The sequence below is a fragment of the Coregonus clupeaformis genome, chromosome 17, assembly GCF_020615455.1.
Source record: "Coregonus clupeaformis isolate EN_2021a chromosome 17, ASM2061545v1, whole genome shotgun sequence".
NCBI lineage: Eukaryota > Metazoa > Chordata > Actinopteri > Salmoniformes > Salmonidae > Coregonus > Coregonus clupeaformis.
In genome coordinates this window covers 53,408,679-53,434,610 of record NC_059208.1, presented here as the reverse complement: position 1 = coordinate 53,434,610, position 25,932 = coordinate 53,408,679, and the positions used below count along the sequence as shown (strand labels likewise).

The following is a 25,932-nucleotide window of genomic DNA, read 5'->3' as shown; positions in this document are numbered from 1 at the left end:
ACTATATCAGGAATAGCAGGGTACCATAAGTATTATACTATATCAGGAATAGCACGGTACCATAAGGAATGCACTATATCAGGAATAGCAGGGGTAACATAAGTAATGCACTATATCAGGAATAGCAGGGTACCATAAGTAATGCACTATATCAGGAATAGCAGGGTACCATAAGTAATGCACTATATCAGGAATAGCTGGGTACCATAAGTAATGCACTATATCAGGAATAGCTGGGTACCATAAGTAATGCACTATATCAGGAATAGCAGGGTACCATAAGTAATGCACTATATCAGGAATAGCAGGGTGTCATAAGTAATGTACTATATCAGGAATAGCAGGGTACCATAAATAATGCACTATATCAGGAATAGCTGGGTACCATAAGTATTGCACTATATCAGGAATAGCACGGTACCATAAGGAATGCACTATATCAGGAATAGCAGGGTACCATAAGTAATGTACTATATCAGGAATAGCAGGGTACCATAAGTCATGCACTATATCAGGAATAGCAGGGTACCATAAGTAATGCACTATATCAGGAATAGCAGGGTACCATAAGTATTGCACTATATCAGCAATAGCATGGTACCATAAGGAATGCACTATATCAGGAATAGCAGGGTACCATAAGTAATGCACTATATCAGGAATAGCTGGGTACCATAAGTAATGCACTATATCAGGAATAGCAGGGTACCATAAGTAATGCACTATATCAGGAATAGCAGGGTACCATAAGTAATGCACTATATCAGGAATAGCAGGGTACCATAGGTAATGCACTATATCAGGAATAGCAGGGTACCATAAGTCATGCACTATATCAGGAATAGCAGGGTACCATAAGTAATGCACTATATCAGGAATAGCAGGGTACCATAAGTAATGCACTATATCAGGAATAGCAGGGTACCATAAGTAATGCACTATATCAGGAATAGCAGGGTACCATAAGCAATGCACTATATCAGGAATAGCAGGGTACCATAAGTAATGTACTATATCAGGAATAGCTGGGTACCGTAAGTAATGCACTATATCAGGAATAGCAGGGTACCATAAGCAATGCACTATATCAGGAATAGCTGGATACCATAAGTAATGCACTATATCAGGAATAGCACGGTACCATAAGTATTGCACTATATCAGGAATAGCTGGGTACCATAAGTCATGCACTATATCAGGAATAGCTGGGTACCATAAGTAATTCACTATATCAGGAATAGCTGGGTACCATAAGTAATGCACTATATCAGGAATAGCGGGGTACCATAAGTATTGCACTATATCAGGAATAGCTGGGTACCATAAGTCATGCACTATATCAGGAATAGCAGGGTACCATAAGTAATGCACTATATCAGGAATAGCACGGTACCATAAGGAATGCACTGTATCAGGAATAGCAGGGTACCATAAGTAATGCACTATATCAGGAATAGCAGGGTACCATAAGTAATGCACTATATCAGGAATAGCAGGGTACCATAAGTATTGCACTATATCAGGAATAGCACAGTACCATAAGGAATGCACTATATCAGGAATAGCAGGGTACCATAAGTAATGCACTATATCAGGAATAGCAGGGTACCATAAGTAATGCACTATATCAGGAATAGCAGGGTACCATAAGTAATGTACTATATCAGGAATAGCAGGGTACCATAAATAATGCACTATATCAGGAGTAGCTGGGTACCATAAGTATTGCACTATATCAGGAATAGCACGGTACCATAAGTAATGCACTATATCAGGAATAGCAGGGTACCATAAGTAATGCACTATATCAGGAATAGCAGGGTACCATAAGTCATGCACTATATCAGGAATAGCAGGGTACCATAAGTAATGCACTATATCAGGAATAGCAGGGTACCATAAGTATTGCACTATATCAGGAATATGCCGGTACCATAAGGAATGCACTATATCAGGAATAACAGGGTACCATAAGTAATGCACTATATCAGGAATAGCTGGGTACCATAAGTATTGCACTATATCAGGAATAGCACGGTACCATAAGGAATGCACTATATCAGGAATAGCAGGGTACCATAAGTAATGCACTATATCAGGAATAGCAGGGTACCATAAGTCATGCACTATATCAGGAATAGCAGGGTACCATAAGTAATGCACTATATCAGGAATAGCAGGGTACCATAAGTATTATACTATATCAGGAATAGCACGGTACCATAAGGAATGCACTATATCAGGAATAGCAGGGTAACATAAGTAATGCACTATATCAGGAATAGCAGGGTACCATAAGTAATGCACTATATCAGGAATAGCAGGGTACCATAAGTAATGCACTATATCAGGAATAGCTGGGTACCATAAGTAATGCACTATATCAGGAATAGCTGGGTACCATAAGTAATGCACTATATCAGGAATAGCAGGGTACCATAAGTAATGCACTATATCAGGAATAGCAGGGTGTCATAAGTAATGTACTATATCAGGAATAGCAGGGTACCATAAATAATGCACTATATCAGGAATAGCTGGGTACCATAAGTATTGCACTATATCAGGAATAGCACGGTACCATAAGGAATGCACTATATCAGGAATAGCAGGGTACCATAAGTAATGTACTATATCAGGAATAGCAGGGTACCATAAGTCATGCACTATATCAGGAATAGCAGGGTACCATAAGTAATGCACTATATCAGGAATAGCAGGGTACCATAAGTATTGCACTATATCAGCAATAGCATGGTACCATAAGGAATGCACTATATCAGGAATAGCAGGGTACCATAAGTAATGCACTATATCAGGAATAGCTGGGTACCATAAGTAATGCACTATATCAGGAATAGCAGGGTACCATAAGTATTGCACTATATCAGGAATAGCTGGGTACCATAAGTCATGCACTATATCAGGAATAGCAGGGTACCATAAGTAATGCACTATATCAGGAATAGCAGGGTACCATAAGTAATGTACTATATCAGGAATAGCTGGGTACCATAAGTAATGCACTATATCAGGAATAGCTGGGTACCATAAGTAATGCACTATATCAGGAATAGCTGGGTACCATAAGTAATGCACTATATCAGGAATAGCTGGGTACCATAAGTAATGCACTATATCAGGAATAGCAGGGTACCATAAGTAATGCACTATATCAGGAATAGCATGGTGTCATAAGCAATGCACTATATCAGGAATAGCAGGGTACCATAAGTAATGTACTATATCAGGAATAGCTGGGTACCGTAAGTAATGCACTATATCAGGAATAGCAGGGTACCATAAGCAATGCACTATATCAGGAATAGCTGGATACCATAAGTAATGCACTATATCAGGAATAGCACGGTACCATAAGTATTGCACTATATCAGGAATAGCTGGGTACCATAAGTCATGCACTATATCAGGAATAGCTGGGTACCATAAGTAATTCACTATATCAGGAATAGCTGGGTACCATAAGTAATGCACTATATCAGGAATAGCGGGGTACCATAAGTATTGCACTATATCAGGAATAGCTGGGTACCATAAGTCATGCACTATATCAGGAATAGCAGGGTACCATAAGTAATGCACTATATCAGGAATAGCACGGTACCATAAGGAATGCACTATATCAGGAATAGCAGGGTACCATAAGTAATGCACTATATCAGGAATAGCAGGGTACCATAAGTAATGCACTATATCAGGAATAGCAGGGTACCATAAGTATTGCACTATATCAGGAATAGCACGGTACCATAAGGAATGCACTATATCAGGAATAGCAGGGTACCATAAGTAATGCACTATATCAGGAATAGCAGGGTACCATAAGTAATGCACTATATCAGGAATAGCAGGGTACCATAAGTAATGTACTATATCAGGAATAGCAGGGTACCATAAATAATGCACTATATCTGTCATGAGCACTCTCTCTCCCTGGTAGCAACATTAATTGCATTCAATTATCTTCCACTCTGCTCACCCCCCTCTCTCTACTCAGCCTAACTAGCTCCACCTGCCCTGCTCTGCTCTTGTTACCTGGCCAGCTGCACTGCATTTCCCACTCACCATCCTCACCTTGCCTCACTCTGTTCTAATTACTCTGCCAGCTGAACTGCATTTCCCCACTACCTCTCCCAGTATATCAAGCCCTGGTTTTCAGCCAAGCCCTGTCAGATCGTCTTCAAACCCGGACCAGTAACCTGCCTGTCTGCGCTCTGACTCCTGTTTGTGATACCGATCCTTTCTTGACTGCCTCCTTGTTCTACTGCCCGTCTATCCCAACCTGCCTTCTGGACCTCGACTACTCTCCGATCTTCAGCCCCTCCGGTAACTCGTTTCTGCCTTCTGTCTCTCACCACGATATTTGCCCAGCCCTGATCTGTACTTCTGCCTGCCATTCATATTGCTGTTGTGTGTGTGTGTTCCCCCCAGGTCTCCGACCACCAGATGAGCGTGCCCAGACGTTTCACCACCCTCAGCCCGATACGCCGCTCCATCACTGGGGAACACACACACTAAGCACTTGGACTGGACACCCCCGGACATTTGGTGACCCCCGGAGCACAGGTACCCACAGGAGGACCCTGAAAGACCCCTGACACCCCTGGGACTCCTCTTCCCGCCTGTAACCTTGAATAAAGAACTCTGAATTTGAACTTGCGCTCTTGGGTCCTCTTCTGTTCGTGACAGAACGATCTGACCATCATGGACCCAGCGCACTCCCTGACCACGATGGAGGAAGAGCCAGAGAGGACTGCCCTACAGCGACTGGAACGCTCTGAGGGGAGACATAAATCGGATGGCTGGCGACATCGCTTCCCTTCTCCAGCTATTCAACCAGCAGCAACAACAGTTCCAACTGCAGCAACAACAGCTAGCCCAAGCCCTGCAACTACTCTCAAGCCCGGCTACTCCACCTGCACCCCCCTGGTCCTTTTGTTCCTGTACCACCGATACTCCTTCATCCCTCCGCTGGAGGTCCCAATGCTGCAGGCCCGGCAGTGCTGCCACCAGATCCCCACGCTCCTGAACCAAGGATTGGGAACCCGGAACGTTTTGATGGCAACCAGAAGCAAGTAAGACCATTCTTGAGCAGCTGCCGAATCCAGTTTGCACTACAGCCCAGGACTTTCTCAACAGAGGGAGCCAAGGTGGGGGTATGTCATCACACATCTCACCGGTCGAGCTCGGTTGTGGGAACGGCGGAATTCGACCGGCAAACCCCAGCCTGTGCCTCCTTCAGTGCCTTTGAGGAGGAGATGTTAAAGGTCTTTGACCTAGGCTCGCCAACAGCCGAGCGTCACAAGCTCTGCTCACCATCCGTCAGGGCAATCGGACAGTGGCAGACTTCTCCATTGACTTTCGTACCCTGGCCAGTCAAAGCTCGTTTAACCCAGAGGCACTGGTGCAAGCCTTCCTCCATAGCCTGGCGGACTATATCAAGGACGAGCTTGTTTCCCATGACCCGCCCTCAACGCTTGATGCCGCCATTGACCTTGCCGTTCGCATTGACCGCCGTATACAGACCCGGAGGAGGGAGAAGGGCCGTCTCAGTCAACCTGCCATCCGTGCCTGGGTCGATACCGCTTCTGTCCAGCCCCTGCCTGTCAAGTCCCATAGCCAACTCAATCAGCCTGAGCCCATGGAGATTGGCCGTGCCTCTCTGACTCCCGAGGAGCGTCGGCGCCGTCTAAGCTCCAACCTTTGCCTCTACTGTGGTGGCGAGAATCACCGTGTCGCTACTTGTCCGGCAAAAGCCGCAGCTCACCAGGTGTAGGGGAGATCCGGGTGAGCTCAACAAGCCTTCAGTCTCCCTCCATCCGAAAGACCCTGCTTCATCTCCGCCTTCAGCTTTCTGACAAGACTCATACATTGGCCGCCCTTGTGGATTCCGGAGCCGAAGCAAACATCATGGACCCTGAGCTTGCACAGCAACTGGGCGTGAACCATCATCAACTGACACAACCCATTCCTGCACGAGCCCTGGATGGGCATCATCTTGGCACTGTCACTCATATCTCCGCCCCTGTGACAATCCTGCTGTCAGGAAACCACCAGGAGTCCATCCAGTTTCACCTCCTACACTCACCTGGCCAACCACTCATTCTTGGATACCCGTGGCTCCGTCAGCACAACCCCCACATCGACTGGGAGACAGGAACAGTCCGTGAGTGGGGAAGGAGTTGTCACCAGACCTGTTTAAGGGGGGCCACCCTGCCCGTTCACCGGGAAGGATCTAGCGCTACCTCCGACATATCCAATGTTCCGGCCTGTTACCACAGCCTGAAAGAGGTGTTCAACAAATCCAAGGCGACATCTCTACCCCCCACACAGACCCTATGACTGCGCGATTGATCTCCTGCCTGGCACAGCACCTCCCAAGGGTCGTCTGTATTCACTGTCAGCCCCGGAAAGAAAGGCCATGGAGGACTACATTAATGACTCTCTTGCCTCCGGGATAATTAGACCGTCGTCTTCCCCCGCAGGAGCCGGATTCTTCTTTGTCGGCAAGAAGGACGGTTCTCTTCGTCCATGCATAGATTACCGGGGTCTGAACGACATCACGGTTAAGAATCGCTACCCACTGCCCTTACTTTCGTCTGCCTTCGAACTGCTGCAGGGAGCCACTGTATTCACTAAGCTGGACCTTCGCAATGCCTACCATCTGGTGCGGATGAGGGAGGGAGACGAATGGAAGACAGCGTTCAACACACCAACCGGCCACTATGAATATCTCGTCATGCCCTTCGGCCTCACCAATGCCCCAGCAGTTTTTTCAAGCCCTAGTGAATGATATCCTCAGGGACATGCTAAATACGTTCGTATTTGTGTACCTTGACGATATTTTAATATTCTCAAAGACTCTGTCAGAACACACGCACCACGTCCGGTTGGTCCTGCGCCGCCTGCTGGAGAACTCTCTTTTCGTGAAGGCAGAGAAGTGCGAGTTCCATGCCAAGACCGTTTTCATTCCTGGGGTATGTGGTGACCGAGGGCAGCATTCAGATGGATCTCACGAAGGTGTCGGCTGTCACTTCCTGGCCAGTTCCTGAGTCTCGGAAGAAGTTGCAACAGTTCCTGGGCTTTGCCAACTTTTATAGGAGATTCATCAGAAACTATAGCACAGTGGCTGCACCCCTCACGGCGCTAACCAGCACTAAACAACCGTACCAATGGACATCAGCTGCTGATAAGGCCTTCAATATCCTCAAGACATGTTTCACTTCTGCTCCCATCCTCCAGATGCCAGATGCAGCAAGGCAGTTTGTGGTGGAGGTAGATGCTTCGGACGTGGGAGTGGGTGCAGTGCTTTCTCAAAGAGCAGCTGAGGATGGCAAGATGCACCCCTGTGCCTTCTACTCCCGTCAGCTAACCCCTGCCGAATGCAACTACGACATTGGGAACCGCGAGCTGTTGGCTGTCAAGCTCGCCCTTGAAGAATGGCGGCACTGGTTAGAGGGGTCAAAGGAACCATTCGTAGTGTGGACAGACCACAAGAACCTGGAGTATATCCAAACAGCCAGGAGGCTGAACTCCCGTCAACAGCGGTGGTCTCTGTTCTTTACGCGCTTCAATTTCACGCTCCTACCGCCCGGGATCTCGCAACATCAAACCTGATGCTCTTTCCCCGGATGTTTCAGAAGGACGAGACCACCGCCATGACAGCTCCCATTCTTCCCAGCCACTTGGTCGTGCGGCCCTCACCTGGGAGATCGAGAAGCAGGTCATGGAGGCTCTTCGGGACCAGCCAGGTCCAAGCACCAGCGCCCCCAACCGTCTGTTTGTTCCAGCAAATCTCAGGTCACCTGTGATTCAGTGGGGGCACGAATCCCGTCTGGCCTGTCATCCCGGCATCACTGCACCCTTCATCTGGTCCGCCCAGCGTTCTGGTGGCGGGGGATGAGACGGGATGTCCGAGAATTCATCCGAGCTTGTCCCACTTGTAACTGAAACAAGACTCCCAACCAGCCTCCTGCTGGGTTGCTGCAACCCCTACTCATACCCAAGAGGCCCTGGTCCCACGTTTCACTGGACTTTGTTACGGGCCTTCCGCCCTCTGACGGACACACAGTCATCCTTACCATTGTTGACCGCTTTAGTAAGATGACCCACTTCGTGCCCCTTCCCAAACTACCCTCTGCTAAAGAGACCTCCCAGGTGGTCCTGGAACATGTGTTTCGTATCCATGGCCTACCCCAGGATATAGTGTCAGACCGGGGCCCGCAATTCTCAGCAACCTTTTGGAAGGAGTTCTGTCATCTCCTTGGGGCCACCGCCAGCCTACTCGTCTGATTCCACCCGCAGTCAAACGGCCAGACTGAACGCATGAACCAGGAGCTGGAGAAGGCACTGAGGTGTGTGGCTTCCCAAAATCCCGGGCCTGGGCTCAACACCTGCTCTGGGTGGAATATGCCCATAATTCACTCACCAGTTCCTCCACCGGGCTCTCCCCCTTTCAGTGTGTCTACGGGTATCAACCTCCACTGTTTGCCAGCCAGGAGGCGGATGCCACCTGTCCGTCTGCTCTTGCGTATGCCCGCCGCTGCCGCCGCACTTGGGCCCAGGCCTCGCACTGTGCTCCTGAAGTCTGGAACCAGCTACGCCGTCGGGTGCCAACCGACGGAGGACCCCAGCACCTACTTACCGGGTTGGTCAGAAGGTCTGGCTGTCTGCCCGGATCTGCCGCCGCGGGTTGTATCACGAAAGCTGGCCCCTCGCTTCATTGGTCCTTTTCCTGTGCAGAAAGTCATCAGTCCAACGGCGGTCCGACTTCAGTTGCCCGCTTCCATGCGGGTCCACCCCACCTTCCACGTCTCCAAGGTCAAGCCGGTCCATGAAAGTCCCCTGGTCCCTGCAGCTCCGGCGCCACCTCCTCCGCGCCTCGTAGATGGCGGTCCTGTCTTCACCGTCCGGGCTGCTCCGCTCTAGGCGAGGGGTAGGGGTCTCCAGTACCTCGTTGATTGGGAGGGATATGGTCCAGAGGAGAGGACCTGGATCCCGGCCAGGAGGATAGTGGACCGGACCCTTATCACTGACTTCCACCGACTACATCCTGATCAGCCTGCAATCCGTAGGGGCCGTCCAAGAGGGGTTCCTAGCCGTCCAGCCCGCCCTGCTCCTGTCTCAGTGCCTGTCCTGTCTCCCCGACCGTGACCCTCCAGCTCCTTCTGAGGATGAGGAGATTCACTCGGACCGCTCGGAGGAGTTCTGACCCGCCGCCTGCTCCCCTCCACCCTCCCGGCATGATGTTGTTCTTGGGACTTCTGGGGCCGTCCCTTGGAGGGGGTCCTGTCATGAGCACTCTCTCTCCCTGGTAGCAACATTAATTGCATTCAATTATCTTCCACTCTGCTCACCCCCCTCTCTCTACTCAGCCTAACTAGCTCCACCTGCCCTGCTCTGCTCTTGTTACCTGGCCAGCTGCACTGCATTTCCCACTCACCATCCTCACCTTGCCTCACTCTGTTCTAATTACTCTGCCAGCTGAACTGCATTTCCCCACTACCTCTCCCAGTATATCAAGCCCTGGTTTTCAGCCAAGCCCTGTCAGATCGTCTTCAAACCCGGACCAGTAACCTGCCTGTCTGCGCTCTGACTCCTGTTTGTGATACCGATCCTTTCTTGACTGCCTCCTTGTTCTACTGCCCCGTCTATCCCAACCTGCCTTCTGGACCTCGACTACTCTCCGATCTTCAGCCCCTCCGGTAACTCGTTTCTGCCTTCTGTCTCTCACCACGATATTTGCCCAGCCCTGATCTGTACTTCTGCCTGCCATTCATATTGCTGTTGTGTGTGTGTGTTCCCCAGGTCTCCGACCACCAGATGAGCGTGCCCAGACGTTTCCACCACCCTCAGCCCGATCGCGCGCTCCATCACTGGGGAACACACACACTAAGCACTTGGACTGGACACCCCGGACATTTGGTGACCCCGGAGCACAGGTACCCACAGGAGGACCCTGAAAGACCCCTGACACCCCTGGGACTCCTCTTCCCGCCTGTAACCTTGAATAAAGAACTCTGAATTTGAACTTGCGCTCTTGGGTCCTCTTCTGTTCGTGACAATATCAGGAATAGCTGGGTACCATAAGTATTGCACTATATCAGGAATAGCACGGTACCATAAGTAATGCACTATATCAGGAATAGCAGGGTACCATAAGTAATGCACTATATCAGGAATAGCAGGGTACCATAAGTCATGCACTATATCAGGAATAGCAGGGTATCATAAGTAATTTACTATATCAGGAATAGCAGGGTACCATAAGTATTGCACTATATCAGGAATAGCACGGTACCATAAGGAATGCACTATATCAGGAATAACAGGGTACCATAAGTAATGCACTATATCAGGAATAGCTGGGTACCATAAGGAATGCACTATATCAGGAATAGCAGGGTACCATAAGTAATGCACTATATCAGGAATAGCAGGGTACCATAAGTCATGCACTATATCAGGAATAGCAGGGTACCATAAGTAATGCACTATATCAGGAATAGCAGGGTACCATAAGTATTGCACTATATCAGGAATAGCACGGTACCATAAGTAATGCACTATATCAGGAATAGCTGGGTACCATAAGTAATGCACTATATCAGGAATAGCAGGGTACCATAAGTAATGCACTATATCAGGAATAGCAGGGTGTCATAAGTAATGTACTATATCAGGAATAGCAGGGTACCATAAATAATGCACTATATCAGGAATAGCTGGGTACCATAAGTATTGCACTATATCAGGAATAGCACGGTACCATAAGGAATGCACTATATCAGGAATAGCAGGGTACCATAAGTAATGCACTATATCAGGAATAGCAGGGTACCATAAGTCATGCACTATATCAGGAATAGCAGGGTACCATAAGTAATGCACTATATCAGGAATAGCAGGGTACCATAAGTATTGCACTATATCAGCAATAGCATGCTACCATAAGGAATGCACTATATCAGGAATAGCAGGGTACCATAAGTAATGCACTATATCAGGAATAGCTGGGTACCATAAGTATTGCACTATATCAGGAATAGCACGGTACCATAAGGAATGCACTATATCAGGAATAGCAGGGTACCATAAGTAATGCACTATATCAGGAATAGCAGGGTACCATAAGTAATGCACTATATCAGGAATAGCAGGGTACCATAAGTATTGCACTATATCAGGAATAGCACGGTACCATAAGGAATGCACTATATCAGGAATGCAGGGTACCATAAGTAATGCACTATATCAGGAATAGCAGGGTACCATAAGTAATGCACTATATCAGGAATAGCAGGGTACCATAAGTAATGCACTATATCAGGAATAGCAGTGTACCATAAGTAATGTACTATATCAGGAATAGCTGGGTACCATAAGTTATGCACTATATCAGGAATAGCAGGGTGCCATTTCAGACACAGACGTTGTATGCAGTCTGCCGCTGCTCTTCTCAACTCTGTCTCTGTCTCTCTCTCTGTCTCTGTCTCTCTCTTTCTCTCTTTCACTCTCTCTCTGTCTCTCTCTCTCTCTCTCTCTCTCTCTCTCTCTCTCTCTCTCTCTCTCTCTCTCTCTCTCTCTCTCTCTCTCTCTCTCCTCTCTCCTCTCTCCTCTCTCCTCTCTCCTCTCTCCTCTCTCTCTCTTCCCCATCCCCTCTGATGGATGTTTTTGATCGCTTCACTTCAGATGTAACTGACCGGTTCAGGGACACAACATTATGAATCCATTAAAGAAGCCAGTCATTTCCACGGTTCACAAACCTCAAGGCTTATTGATCATCTAGGTTACAAGGATCAAAGTCACACTCTCAAGGAGAAGAGAGAAAAGGTGTCTTGTTGATGTATATACTGTAGTGTGTTATGATGAAAGTAGTATTGTTAGGACTGGAACTAATATTCTCACTCTCAGGGAGATAAAAGGGAAATGTTTGTTTGTTTGTCTTGTTAATGTAATGTAGTGATATTATTATTGTTAACTAGGACCAGAGCTACCATACCTGCTAATATACAATAGTCTGAATCTGTTGTGATATTATTATTGTTAACTAGGACCAGAGCTACCATACCTGTCAACATCTCTTTCTTTCTTTCTTTCTTTCTTTCTTTCTTTCTTTCTTTCTTTCTTTCTTTCTTTCTTTCTTTCTTTCTTTCTTTCTTTCTTTCTTTCTTTCTTTCTTTCTTTCTTTCTTTCTTTCTTTCTTTCTTTCTTTCTTTCTTTCTTTCTTTCTTTCTTTTCTTTCTTTCTTTCTTTCTTTCTTTCTTTCTTTCTCTTCTTTCTTCTTTCTTTCTTTCTTTCTTTCTTTCTTTCTTTCTTTCTTTCTTTCTTTCTTTCTTTCTTCTTTTCTTTCTTTCTTCTTTCTTTCTTTCTTTCTTTCTTTCTTTCTTTCTTTCTTTCTTTCTTTCTTTCTTTCTTTCTTTCTTTCTTTCTTTCTTTCTTTCTTTCTTTCATGTATGTGCTGCTGCAGCTATATTATCAAGACGTTCATGATCTTCTATTCTTTCCCTAGTTATAGAGCATGACTTTTAGCAAGGAGAACTTGACGATAACCCAAATGTCAAGTACACACATCAACAGAGACAGAAGTTGTAGTCTTCTGTTTCCTCTGCATTGTGATCTTTGAGGAGGTACTACACAACACAATTGAGTCTTCGCTAAGCCCCGCCTGATTTTCCTGGGAAGCCCAATTCCCCATTCAACCACAGGCAAACTCCCTTCACAATGATTTCAAACTGTTTTTCTGATACACAATGAAGTTAAACACAGACTACCCCTTTGCTAATCAGGAAACTCTTGGGTATGTTTATATATACTCATGGGTAGGTTTGTGTTTACATACAATTTTTTATTTTCAATTTTAGCTCACATAATATAATTTAAAAGTATGCATTTAGGTGTCTGTAATAGAATAAATGTGGCAAAAACGAACGTAGATATTAATAAATGAATTTCCAGAGCTTCCAAAATGTGTTTTACGACGGTGAGGGAGTGCCAAGATGGAGTCACGGTGGCTTCAACACAGCGCCCTCTATCAGTCATCTACAACACAGCGCCCCCTACCAGTCATCTACAACACAGCGCCCCCTACCAGTCATCTACAACACAGCGCCCCCTACCAGTCATCTACAACACAGCGCCCCCTACCAGTCATCTACAACACAGCGCCCCCTACCAGTCATCTACAACACAGCGCCCCCTACCAGTCATTTACAACACAGCGCCCCCTACCAGTCATCTACAACACAGCGCCCCCTACCAGTCACCTACAACACAGCGCCCCCTACCAGTCATCTACAACACAGCGCCCCCTACCAGTCATCTACAACACAGCGCCCCTACCAGTCATCTACAACACAGCGCCCCCTACCAGTCATCTACAACACAGCGCCCTACCAGTCATCTACAACACAGCGCCCCCTACCAGTCATCTACAACACAGCGCCCCTACCAGTCATTTACAACACAGCGCCCCCTACCAGTCATCTACAACACAGCGCCCCCTACCAGTCACCTACAACACAGCGCCCCCTACCAGTCATCTACAACACAGCGCCCCCTACCAGTCACCTACAACACAGCGCCCCCTACCAGTCATCTACAACACAGCGCCCCCTACCAGTCATTAACAACACAGCGCCCCCTACCAGTCATTAACAACACAGCGCCCCCTACCAGTCATCTACAACACAGCGCCCCCTACCAGTCATCTACAACACAGCGCCCCCTACCAGTCATCTACAACACAGCGCCCCCTACCAGTCACCTACAACACAGCGCCCCCCTACCAGTCATCTACAACACAGCGCCCCCTACCAGTCATCTACAACACAGCGCCCCCCTACCAGTCATCTACAACACAGCGCCCCCTACCAGTCATCTACAACACAGCGCCCCCTACCAGTCATTAACAACACAGCGCCCCCCTACCAGTCATCTACAACACAGCCCCCTACCAGTCATCTACAACACAGCGCCCCCTACCAGTCATTTACAACACAGCGCCCCCTACCAGTCATCTACAACACAGCGCCCCCTACCAGTCATTAACAACACAGCGCCCCCTACCAGTCACCTACAACACAGCGCCCCCTACCAGTCATCTACAACACAGCGCCCCCTACCAGTCATCTACAACACAGCGCCCCCCTACCAGTCATCTACAACACAGCGCCCCCTATCAGTCATCTACAACACAGCGCCCCCCTACCAGTCATTAACAACACAGCGCCCCTACCAGTCATCTACAACACAGCGCCCCCTACCAGTCATCTACAACACAGCGCCCCCTACCAGTCATCTACAACACAGCGCCCCCTACCAGTCATCTACAACACAGCGCCCCCTACCAGTCATCTACAACACAGCGCCCCCTACCAGTCATCTACAACACAGCGCCCCCTACCAGTCATCTACAACACAGCGCCCCCTACCAGTCATCTACAACACAGCGCCCCCTACCAGTCATTTAGTGTATACATAAATCATTGATTGTGGTGGACTTTGATTGCAATTGCTTCACGGACACCTGGTAAAATAAGGGTAGTAGCTAGCCACTGAACGGCTCTGATTTCGATGTCAGCACGCAGTCAAAGCTACTAACCACTTTTGGAGCTAACTCTCTCTCTGTCTCTCTCTCTCTCTCTCCCTCTCCCTCTCCCTCTCCCTCTCCCTCTCCCTCTCCCTCCCTCTCTCTCTCTCTCTCTCTCTCTCTCTCTCTCTCTCGCTGTCTCTCTCTCTCTCTCTCCCTCTCCCTCTCCCTCTCCCTCTCCCTCTCCCTCTCCCTCCCTCCTCTCTCCCTCCCTCTCTCTCTCTCTCTCTCTCTCTCTCTCTCTCTCTCTCTCTCTCTCCCTCTCCCTCTATGCTCTCTCTCTCTCCCTCTCCCTCTCCCTCTCCCTCTCCCTCTCCCTCTATGCTCTCTCTCTCTCTTTCTCTCTCTCCCTCTCCCTCTCCCTCTCCCTCTCCCTCTCCCTCTCTCTCTCTCTCTCTCTCTCTCTCTCTCTCCCTCTCCCTCTATGCTCTCTCTCTCTCTCTCTCTCTCTCTCTCTCTCTCTCTCGCTCTCTCTCGCTCTCTCTCTACTCTCTCAAATCATGTCCTGATGTCGACAGCAGATGGGAGTTGTATTAATAACATGATTAACTTCGCTAGCTAACATACATTTTTAGAAAACAACTTGTATTAAGTGGCTAGCTAGCTAGCATTAGCAATGTTTGGTGGTCAATGAGACTGAGAGCTAGCTAACCAGCTGAGCTAGCAAACAATGTAACAAATGTATTCCAAAAATACTCCATCAACAGGCTACGCATTTTAGGAATCGCAGTAGCAAGTACCCCAGGTTCAATTATTTAGCCATTGAAACTACATTTTTCATGAAAACTCTCAATTTTTTGCCATAGCACTCATTGGCTTTCATGCGATTTCAGTGTGATCTTGTTCGAGGTGTCGGACATTACGACAGTTGCTATCCATGGAGCACTGCGATTGGTTGCCCAAAATTCTGGTGCAGGGCTTAGCGAAGGGTCAATTGGTCACAGATCTGTTCACTATGTAACCAGTCTCTCTGAATGTATGCATGACATGTCAACAATGGTAGTCAAAAGTTAGCAACACAACCACTGATCTGGGACCAGGCTACAACACAACCACTGATATGGGTCCAGGCTACAACACAACCACTGATCTGGGACCAGGCAATAACACAACCACTGAACATTCAAGATGTCGATCTAATGTCGATCCCTCTCCCTGTCTCGCTCTGTATTGTCCCACCAGTGATCAGTTGTGGAGACCCAGGTGTTCCTGCTAATGGTCTGAGGTTTGGAGAGGACTTCACTGTGGGCCAGAACATCTCCTTCATGTGCCAGCCTGGCTACCTGATAGAGGCAGGCGGGGCCACAGCTCGCACCTGTACCCACAACGGCACCTGGAGTGCCATCACACCCATCTGCAAAGGTACGACATCTGATGATGATGATGATGATGATGATGGTGGTGGTGGTGATGATATGGGTCCGTTCAGATTACTGGAAATAAAATATGTTACAAATCCATTTTATTAGTTGTAGTTAGCAAAATTCCGTTAATTTTCCCCAAATTTCCTGGTTTCCCAGAAATCCTGGTTGGAGGATTCCCGGATCTTTGAGTCTACTTATTCCCTTGTAATTCCAGGATTCTTTCAACTAGGATTACTGGAAAACCGGGGCAGAAGTTACCAGAATTTCGCAACACTCGTTCTAATCAATTATTCTGCCGGCTAAAACCAATTAAATATCTTCCTTCCACAAACAGTGTCAACAGACCCTTACTCAAGTCTCCCTTTGATATCAATGAATGATTTAGGGGAAAGTCCAAGTTGTGTTGTTATCTCAACTGTGAGTCAGGCCCTAGATGTTAAAAGTAATGAGTGAAGAAGCTCTATTCTGTATCACACATTATTTACAGCTACAGTATTCTAATGGAAGAATCACACCCCTGGCTCTCTTCTGTTCTGGTTAGATGAACGTTCAACTTCACTCTCCCAGGGAGGATATCCTTGCTGCTCTCATGAAGCAGAAGAATTTATTGCACAGAGAAGCAATACATTTGCATATCTGGCGACAAAGTCCAAAACTAAATGGTTGCATCTCAAATGTCACCCTGTGTACTGTATAGTGCACTACCCGAACCACGTTATAAGGTAGTATATAGGGAATAGGGGGCCATTTGGGACGTACCCAATATCTTGTGCAGATTACGTGCTGCAGTGGCACCAGGAAGGCAGCGAGCGACGAGCCACGAGGAGCACGACGGACTGACAAGGCAAATGGGACATGGTTGCTAAGGAACAGATCTCTGCAATAACAGAGCACAGGATTGCCCATTCACACACACACACACACACACACACACACACACACACACACACACACTCAGATGACATGGAGCCTTTTTTAGACAATGAACTAAGGAGGCTGTTGACTTGGGTTCATACTGGATGTTTAATCCCTGCTGCATCTGTCCACCCTCAGTGTCATACTCCTGCTAATCTACCATGACTGACGTTAATATAAATGGAAGATATTGTAGGTGGCACGAAGCAAGATTTGGTTCTGGGTTCCGAGATCACACTCCTACATCACGAACGCACGCACACACGCGCACGCACGCACGCACGCACGCACGCACACGTTTATTTTACTATCCTTGTTGGGACCAAACAATTGATTCCCATTCAAAATCCTATTTTCCCCTAACCCCTAACCCCTAACCCTAACCCCTAACCCTTAAGTCTATAATAGCCTGTTTCCTTGTGGGGGAAATGTCCCTTTTCCTTGTTTTACTATCATTGTGAGCACTTCTTGTCCCCACAATGTGAGTAAAACCAAACACACACACACACACACTCCCTCATACACACTCCCTCACACACACTCCCTCACACACACTCCCTCACACACACACACTCTCACACACACACTTTTTACAAGTCCCCTCAGACAGAGTTCTTAAGAACACGCCAACCTCTCACACACCCGAGCAGTAATATTTCCTGCTATCTGTTCCATTATTAAGCTGTCCTATGGTGGTCTGCTGGATAGATCCCTGCACGTATAGCTCTGATGGTGATCACAGGAGAGGGAGAGGGAGAGGGGGAGGGAGAGGGGGAGAGAGAGAGAGAGAGGGAGAGGGAGAGAGGGAGAGGGAGAGAGGGAGAGAGGGGGAGAGAGAGAGAGAGAGAGAGATCAGCTTCCCTATCAAATCTAAAAATCTCTAACAGATAACCTAAGAAAATTAACAACAATGACAAATGGTTTGATGAAGAATGTAAAAACCTAAGAAAGATATTGAGAAACCTATCCAACCAAAAACACAGAGACCCAGAAAACCTGAGCCTACGCCTTCACTATGGTGAGTCACTAAAACAATACAGAAATACACTACGGAGAAAGAAGGAACAGCATGTCAGAAATCAGCTCAATGTAATTGAAGAATCCATAGACTCTAAACACTTCTGGGAAAATTGGAAAACACTAAACAAACAAAAACACGAAGAGCTATCTATCCAAAACGGAGAAGTATGGGTAAACCACTTCTCCAATCTTTTTGGCCCTATAACAAAGAACAAACAGCAAAAACATTTACATGAACAAATGCAAATCATAGAATCAACTATTAAAGACTACCAGAACCCACTGGATTCTCCATTTACATTGAATGAACTACAGGACAAAATACAAACCCTCCAACCCAAAAAGGCCTGTGGTGTTGATTGTATACAATTAGGTTGGAGTCATTAAAACTCATTTTTCAACCACTCCACAAATTTCTTGTTAACAAACTATAGTTTTGGCAAGTCGGTTAGGACATTTACTTTGTGCATGACACAAGTAATTTTTCCAACAATTGTTTACAGACAGATTATAATTATAATTCAGTGTATCACAATTCCAGTAGGTCAGAAGTTTACATGCACTAAGTTGACTGTGCCTTTAAACAGCTTGGGAAAATCCAGAAAATGATGTCATGGCTTTAGAAGCTTCTGATAGGCTAATTGACATCATTTGAGTCAATTGGAGGTGTACCTGTGGATGTATTTCAAGGCCTACCTTCAAACTCAGTGCCTCTTTGCTTGACATCATGGGAAAATCTAAAGAAATCAGCCAAGACCTCAGAAAAATAATGGTAGACCTCCACAAGTCTGGTTCATCCTTGGGAGCAATTTCCAAATGCCTGATGGTACCACGTTCATCTGTATAAACAATAGTACGCAAGTATAAACACCATGGGACCACGCAGCCGTAATACCGCTCAGGAAGGAGACGCGTTCTGTCTCCTAGAGATGAACGTACTTTGGTGCGAAAAGTGCAAATCAATCCCAGAACAACAGCAAAGGACCTTGTGAAGATGCTGGAGGAAACATGTACAAAATTATCTATATTCACAGTAAAACGAGTCCTATATCGACATAACCTGAATGGCCACTCAGTAAGGAAGAAGCCACTGCTCCAAAACTGCCATAAAAAAGCCAGACTACGGTCTGCAACTGCATATGGGGACTAAGATCGTACTTTTTGGAGAAATGTCCTCTGGTCTGATGAAACAAAAATAGAACTGTTTGGCCATAATGACCATCGTTATGTTTGGAGGAAAAGGGGGGACGCTTGCAAGCCGAATAACACAATCCCAACCGTGAAGCATGGGGGTGGCAGAATCCTGCTGTGGGGGTGCTTTGCTGCAGGAGGGACTAGTGCACTTCACAAAATAGATGGCATCAAGAGGAAGGAAAATTATGTGGATATATTGAAGCAACATCTCATGACATCAGTCAGGAAGTTAAAGCTTGGTCGCAAATGGGTCTTCCAAATGGACAATGTTGTGGGCAGAACTGAAAAGCGTGTGCGAGCAAGGCCTACAAACCTGACTCAGTTACACCAGCTCTGTCAGGAGGAATGGGCCAAAATTCACCCAACTTATTGTGGGAAGCTTGTGGAAGGCTACCCAAAACGTTTGACCCAAGTTAAACAATTTAAAGGCAATGCTACCAAATACTAATTGAGTGTATGTAAACTTCTGACCCACTGGGAATGTGATGAAAGAAATAAAAGCTTAAATAAATCATTCTCTCTACTATTATTCTGACAGTCCTCTGTAGCTCAGCTGGTAGAGCACGGCGCTTGTAACGCTAAGGTAGTGGGTTCGATCCCCGGGACCACCCATACACAAAAAAAAAATGTATGCACGCATGACTGTAAGTCGCTTTGGATAAAAGCGTCTGCTAAATGGCATATTATTATTATATTATTACATTTCACATTCTTAAAATAAAGTGGTGATCCTATCTGACCTAAGACAGGAACTTTTTCCTAGGAATAAATGTCAGGAATTGTGAAAAACTGAGTGTAATTGTATTTGGCTAAGGTATATGTAAACTTCCGACTTCAACTGTATATATATATATATATATATATATATATACATACACATACATACATATAAATACATGTACATACATATATATATACAGTGGGGAAAAAAAGTATTTAGTCAGCCACCAATTGTGCAAGTTCTCCCACTTAAAAAGATGAGAGAGGCCTGTAATTTTCATCATAGGTACACGTCAACTATGACAGACAAATTGAGAAAAAAAAATCCAGAAAATCCCATTGTAGGATTTTTAATGAATTTATTTGCAAATTATGGTAGAAAATAAGTATTTGGTCACCTACAAACAAGCAAGATTTCTGGCTCTCACAGACCTGTAACTTCTTCTTTAAGAGGCTCCTCTGTCCTCCACTCGTTACCTGTATTAATGGCACCTGTTTGAACTTGTTATCAGTATAAAAGACACCTGTCCACAACCTCAAACAGTCACACTCCAAACTCCACAATGGCCAAGACCAAAGAGCTGTCAAAGGACACCAAAAACAAAATTGTAGACCTGCACCAGGCTGGGAAGACTGAATCTGCAATAGGTAAGCAGCTTGGTTTGAAGAAATCAACTGTGGGAGCAATTATTAGGAAATGGAAGACATACAAGACCACTGATAATCTCCCTCGATCTGGGGCTCCACGCAAGATCTCACCCCGTGGGGTCAAAATGATCACAAGAACGGTGAGCAAAAATCCCAGAACCACACGGGGGGACATAGTGAATGACCTGCAGAGAGCTGGGACCAAAGTAACAAAGCCTACCATCAGTAACACACTACGCCGCCAGGGACTCAAATCCTGCAGTAAGAGACGTGTCCCCCTGCTTAAGCCAGTACATGTCCAGGCCCGTCTGAAGTGCATTTGGATGATCCAGAAGAGGATTGGGAGAATGTCATATGGTCAGATGAAACCAAAATATAACTTTTTGGTAAAAACTCAACTCGTCATGTTTGGAGGACAAAGAATGCTGAGTTGCATCCAAAGAACACCATACCTACTGTGAAGCATGGGGTTGGAAACATCATGCTTTGGGGCTGTTTTTCTGCAAAGGGACCAGGACGACTGATCCGTGTAAAGGAAAGAATGAATGGGGCCATGTATCGTGAGATTTTGAGTGAAACCCTCCTTCCATCAGCAAGGGCATTGAAGATGAAACGTGGCTGGGTCTTTCAGCATGACAATGATCCCAAACACACCGCCCGGGCAACGAAGGAGTGGCTTCGTAAGAAGCATTTCAAAGGTCCTGGAGTGGCCTAGCCAGTCTCCAGATCTCAACCCCATAGAAAATCTTTGGAGGGAGTTGAAAGTCTGTGTTGCCCAGTGACAGCCCCAAAACATCACTGCTCTAGAGGAGATCTGCATGGAGGAATGGGCCAAAATACCAGCAACAGTGTGTGAAAACCTTGTGAAGACTTACAGAAAACGTTTGACCTGTGTCATTGCCAACAAAGGGTATATAACAAAGTATTGAGAAACTTTTGTTATTGACCAAATACTTATTTTCCACCATCATATGCCAATAAATTCATTAAAAATCCTACAATGTGATTTTCTAGATTTTTTTTTCTCATTTTGTCTGTCATAGTTGACGTGTACCTATGATGAAAATTACAGGCCTCTCTCATCTTTTTAAGTGGGAGAACTTGCACAATTGGTGGCTGACTAAAAACTTTTTTTCCCCACTGTACATATCCTTTAAAAATATATATATTTCCCTTTATTACTTTCCAACCCCAACACCCCTTCCCTAATTGGAGTAAACTAGTGAACAACAATGCTTAGGCCTCTACTTCCAGCTTATACATACTATATACAGTGGGGGGAAAAAGTATTTAGTCAGCCACCAATTGTTCAAGTTCTCCCACTTAAAAGATGAGAGAGGCCTGTAATTTTCATCATAGGTACACGTCAACTATCCGGAAAATCACATTGTAGGATTTTTAATGAATTTATTTGCAAATTATGGTGGAAAATAAGTATTTGGTCAATAACAAAAGTTTCTCAATACTTTGTTATATACCCTTTGTTGGCAATGACACAGGTCAAATGTTTTCTGTAAGTCTTCACAAGGTTTTCACACACTGTTGCTGGTATTTTGGCCCATTCCTCCATGCAGATCTCCTCTAGAGCAGTGATGTTTTGGGGCTGTCGCTGGGCAACACGGACTTTCAACTCCCCTCCAAAGATTTTCTATGGGGTTGAGATCTGAAGACTGGCTAGGCCACTCCAGGACCTTGAAATGCTTCTTACGAAGCCACTCCTTCGTTGCCCGGGCGGTGTGTTTGGGATCATTGTCATGCTGAAAGACCCAGCCACGTTTCATCTTCAATGCCCTTGCTGATGGAAGGAGGTTTTCACTCAAAATCTCACGATACATGGCCCCATTCATTCTTTCCTTTACACGAATCAGTCGTCCTGGTCCCTTTGCAGAAAAACAGCCCCAAAGCATGATGTTTCCACCCCCATGCTTCACAGTAGGTATGGTGTTCTTTGGATGCAACTCAGCATTATTTGTCCTCCAAACACGACAAGTTGAGTTTTTACCAAAAAGTTATATTTTGGTTTCATCTGACCATATGACATTCTCCCAATCCTCTTCTGGATCATCCAAATGCACTCTAGCAAACTTCAGACAGGCCTGGACATGTACTGGCTTAAGCAGGGGGACACGTCTGGCACTGCAGGATTTGAGTCCCTGGCGGCGTAGTGTGTTACTGATGGTAGGCTTTGTTACTTTGGTCCCAGCTCTCTGCAGGTCATTCACAAGGTCCCCCCGTGTGGTTCTGGGATTTTTGCTCACCGTTCTTGTGATCATTTTGACCCCACGGGGTGAGATCTTGCGTGGAGCCCCAGATCGAGGGAGATTATCAGTGGTCTTGTATGTCTTCCATTTCCTAATAATTGCTCCCACAGTTGATTTCTTCAAACCAAGCTGCTTACATTTACATTTTAGTCATTTAGCAGACGCTCTTATCCAGAGCGACTTACAGTTAGTGAATACATATTTTTTTATACTGGCCCCCCGTGGGAATCGAACCCACAACCCTGGCGATTCAGTCTTCCCAGCCTGGTGCAGGTCTACAATTTTGTTTCTGGTGTCCTTTGACAGCTCTTTGGTCTTGGCCATAGTGAAGTTTGGAGTGTGACTGTTTGAGGTTGTGGACAGGTGTCTTTTATACTGATAACAAGTTCAAACAGGTGCCATTAATACAGGTAACGAGTGGAGGACAGAGGAGCCTCTTAAAGAAGAAGTTACAGGTCTGTGAGAGCCAGAAATCTTGCTTGTTTGTAAGTGACCAAATACTTATTTTCCACCATAATTTGCAAATAAATTCATTAAAAAATCCTACAATGTGATTTTCTGGAGAGAAAAAAATCTATATTTGTCTGTCATAGTTGACGTGTACCTATGATGAAAATTACAGGCCTCTCTCATCTTTTTAAGTGGGAGAACTTGCACAATTGATGGCTGACTAAATACTTTTTTTCCCCCCACTGTACATTTTTATAGACACAGTCCATAATAGTTACCACCATAGAAATAGAATGAGAAGAATCATTCTTAATCATTCTAATTCTACCAGTATATTCATTACTTAGTCAGAGAGCCAGAGGGGCTTCTATAGAGGGGCTGCAATAGTGCTATTCCCTCCCTCCCACCTGCACTTCCTACCATTTATTTTTTATCCGGGTAAATTTAATAAAATAAAAGAGACCTGGAAAGATTTGATTATTAATCTGGTACTCTGTATTAATGGGACAACTACTAAAGATAAACTGGAACAGGGCTGCTAAGCATAGTTCAGGATAACATTCAGACGTAATGTGTTGTGTATCAAACCTGGGTTCAAATACTATTCGAAATCTTTCAAATACTTTGAGCGTTTTTTTTGCCTGGAGTGACAGGTGGGCGGGGTTTGCCCCTTTTGAAACTTTTCTATTGGGTTCCATTGCATCAGACAAGCTCAATCAAGCACAGATACAGTATTTTAAATTATTTCAAATAGTATTTCAACCCAGGTCTGTTGTGTATGCAGAGACGTCTCCCTCGATGCCGATCTGATGTAAGCAGCCAGTGCATCATCAACAGCATCTTAATAGTAGAATACAGTTGGTTAATCACAGCTTTTTTTATTCATCTGGCAGCTCAGGAGCAAAAGGGTAGAAGAAGAAGTAAGAGAATCATTGTCTGTTCTGAGACTGTCTGAGACTGAGGAAAAACAATCACGTCCTCTATTTCAGGCCATCCTTTGTTTCTGCACGATTGCCTTTAACTTCAAGATGGTGAGGTGCAGACAGGGTGATTTGATTTTGGAACGCAGCCTTGATACTGTCATGATGCAGGGGCAGCTGGTCATCCTATCACAGACCACCAGGCAGGCTGGGATGTGCTGCTCGCTGCTTATTGGCAGATAGAGATATGCCAGGCTGTAGCAAGGCTGTAGCTAGCTGTATGTGACACATTCGAAGCTGCAGCCAGCAGGATTCCTGAGTCTAGGGATCCTGAGTTTTTTTGGCATCCAGCAGGATTCCTGAGTCTAGGGATCCTGAGTTGTTTTGGCATCCAGCAGGATTCCTGAGTCTAGGGATGCTGAGTTGTTGGCAGCCAGCAGGATTCCTGAGTCTAGGGATCCTGAGTTGTTGGCAGCCAGCAGGATTCCTGAGTCTAGGGATTCTGAGTTTTTTTGGCATCCAGCAGGATTCCTGAGTCTAGGGATCCTGAGTTTTCATGTTCAGCTAAGATGCAATAATACCAGCTAGCTAGGCTACTTAGCGTTTGGGAAACAGGGACAGTTGTACAGTTCTACTTGTTATTCAGTGCTGCCTGCCTGTTGGAAGTCTCGGAGGTAATTGTGGATGTTGTGCGGTTCGTACTGTATGTCACTGTTATTGTAATAATCAGGGTGACTCGTTTGAATCATTCTGCAACCAGCTGGATATTTATATTTATGGATGTAATTCAGATAAAGTGTCTGCATCTGAAATGGTAACCATTTGGGAAACGGAGAGATAAAAGTGCCTTTCTCAAGGACTCAAGAGAAACACAAAGAAACAACTCCCTGTTGTTGAAGTGTTTATGCATTCCTTATTGTCAAGGAGGGATAAAACAGCATTGACAGAAATTAAGTATTCTGAGCAGCTTGGTAGGTCATGTACAGTGGGGTCTGAAATTATTGACACTCTTGATAAAGATGAGCAATAATGACTGTGTAAAATAAATAATTCAAATACTGAGCTATATTGAACGCTAAAAATTATATTATTTTATTATACAATTATTTTTTACACTAATACAATTGCTCAGAGAAACAATAAATACTTTTTTTTTTTCTCAAAAAAGTAGGGGTCAAAATTATTGACACCCCGAAAGATTCTGTGCTCAGTAGCTACACGCTATATGAATATAGAAATATTACGTATTTGGCAAAAGAAACAAAGCACTAAACCAACCATTCTTTACAGGGTTTAGTTAGGGTATTGTGCAGTGTTACACAAAGATCATGCCTCCTCATGCAGAGTACTAGTGGTGCTGCAGAACCCCCAGAAAAATCGGAATTTAAAAAAAAATATTAATAACCCAAACAATTATTTTGGGCGAAAAATAAAATGTGTTCACAAAAGTAGTGCACTGGGCCTTTACTAGTCCTGTATTAGTGGACCTATATAGACGTCTGTACCACTGGGCCTTTACTAGTTCTGTATTAGTGGACCTATATAGCAGTCTGTACCACTGGGCCTTTACTAGTTCTGTATTAGTGGACCTATATAGCAGTCTGTACCACTGGGCCTTTACTAGTCCTGTATTAGTGGACCTATATAGCAGTCTGTAACACTGGGCCTTTACTAGTCCTGTATTAGTGGACCTATATAGACGTCTGTACCACTGGGCCTTTACTAGTTCTGTATTAGTGGACCTATATAGACGTCTGTACCACTGGGCCTTTACTAGTCCTGTATTAGTGGACCTATATAGACGTCTGTACCACTGGGCCTTTACTAGT

The 25,932-nt window shown here is 45.6% G+C and overlaps 1 protein-coding gene across 1 annotated transcript in view; it reads left to right on the top strand.

Moving 5' to 3' along the window:
• Positions 1–25,932, top strand: part of LOC121543738 (CUB and sushi domain-containing protein 3) — a 205,368-nt gene that overhangs the window by 113,014 nt on the left and 66,422 nt on the right. The window contains exon 27 of the mRNA XM_045226581.1: positions 15,794–15,973. Coding sequence (XP_045082516.1) covers positions 15,794–15,973 — 180 coding nt within the window. The remainder of the gene's footprint in view (positions 1–15,793; positions 15,974–25,932) is intronic.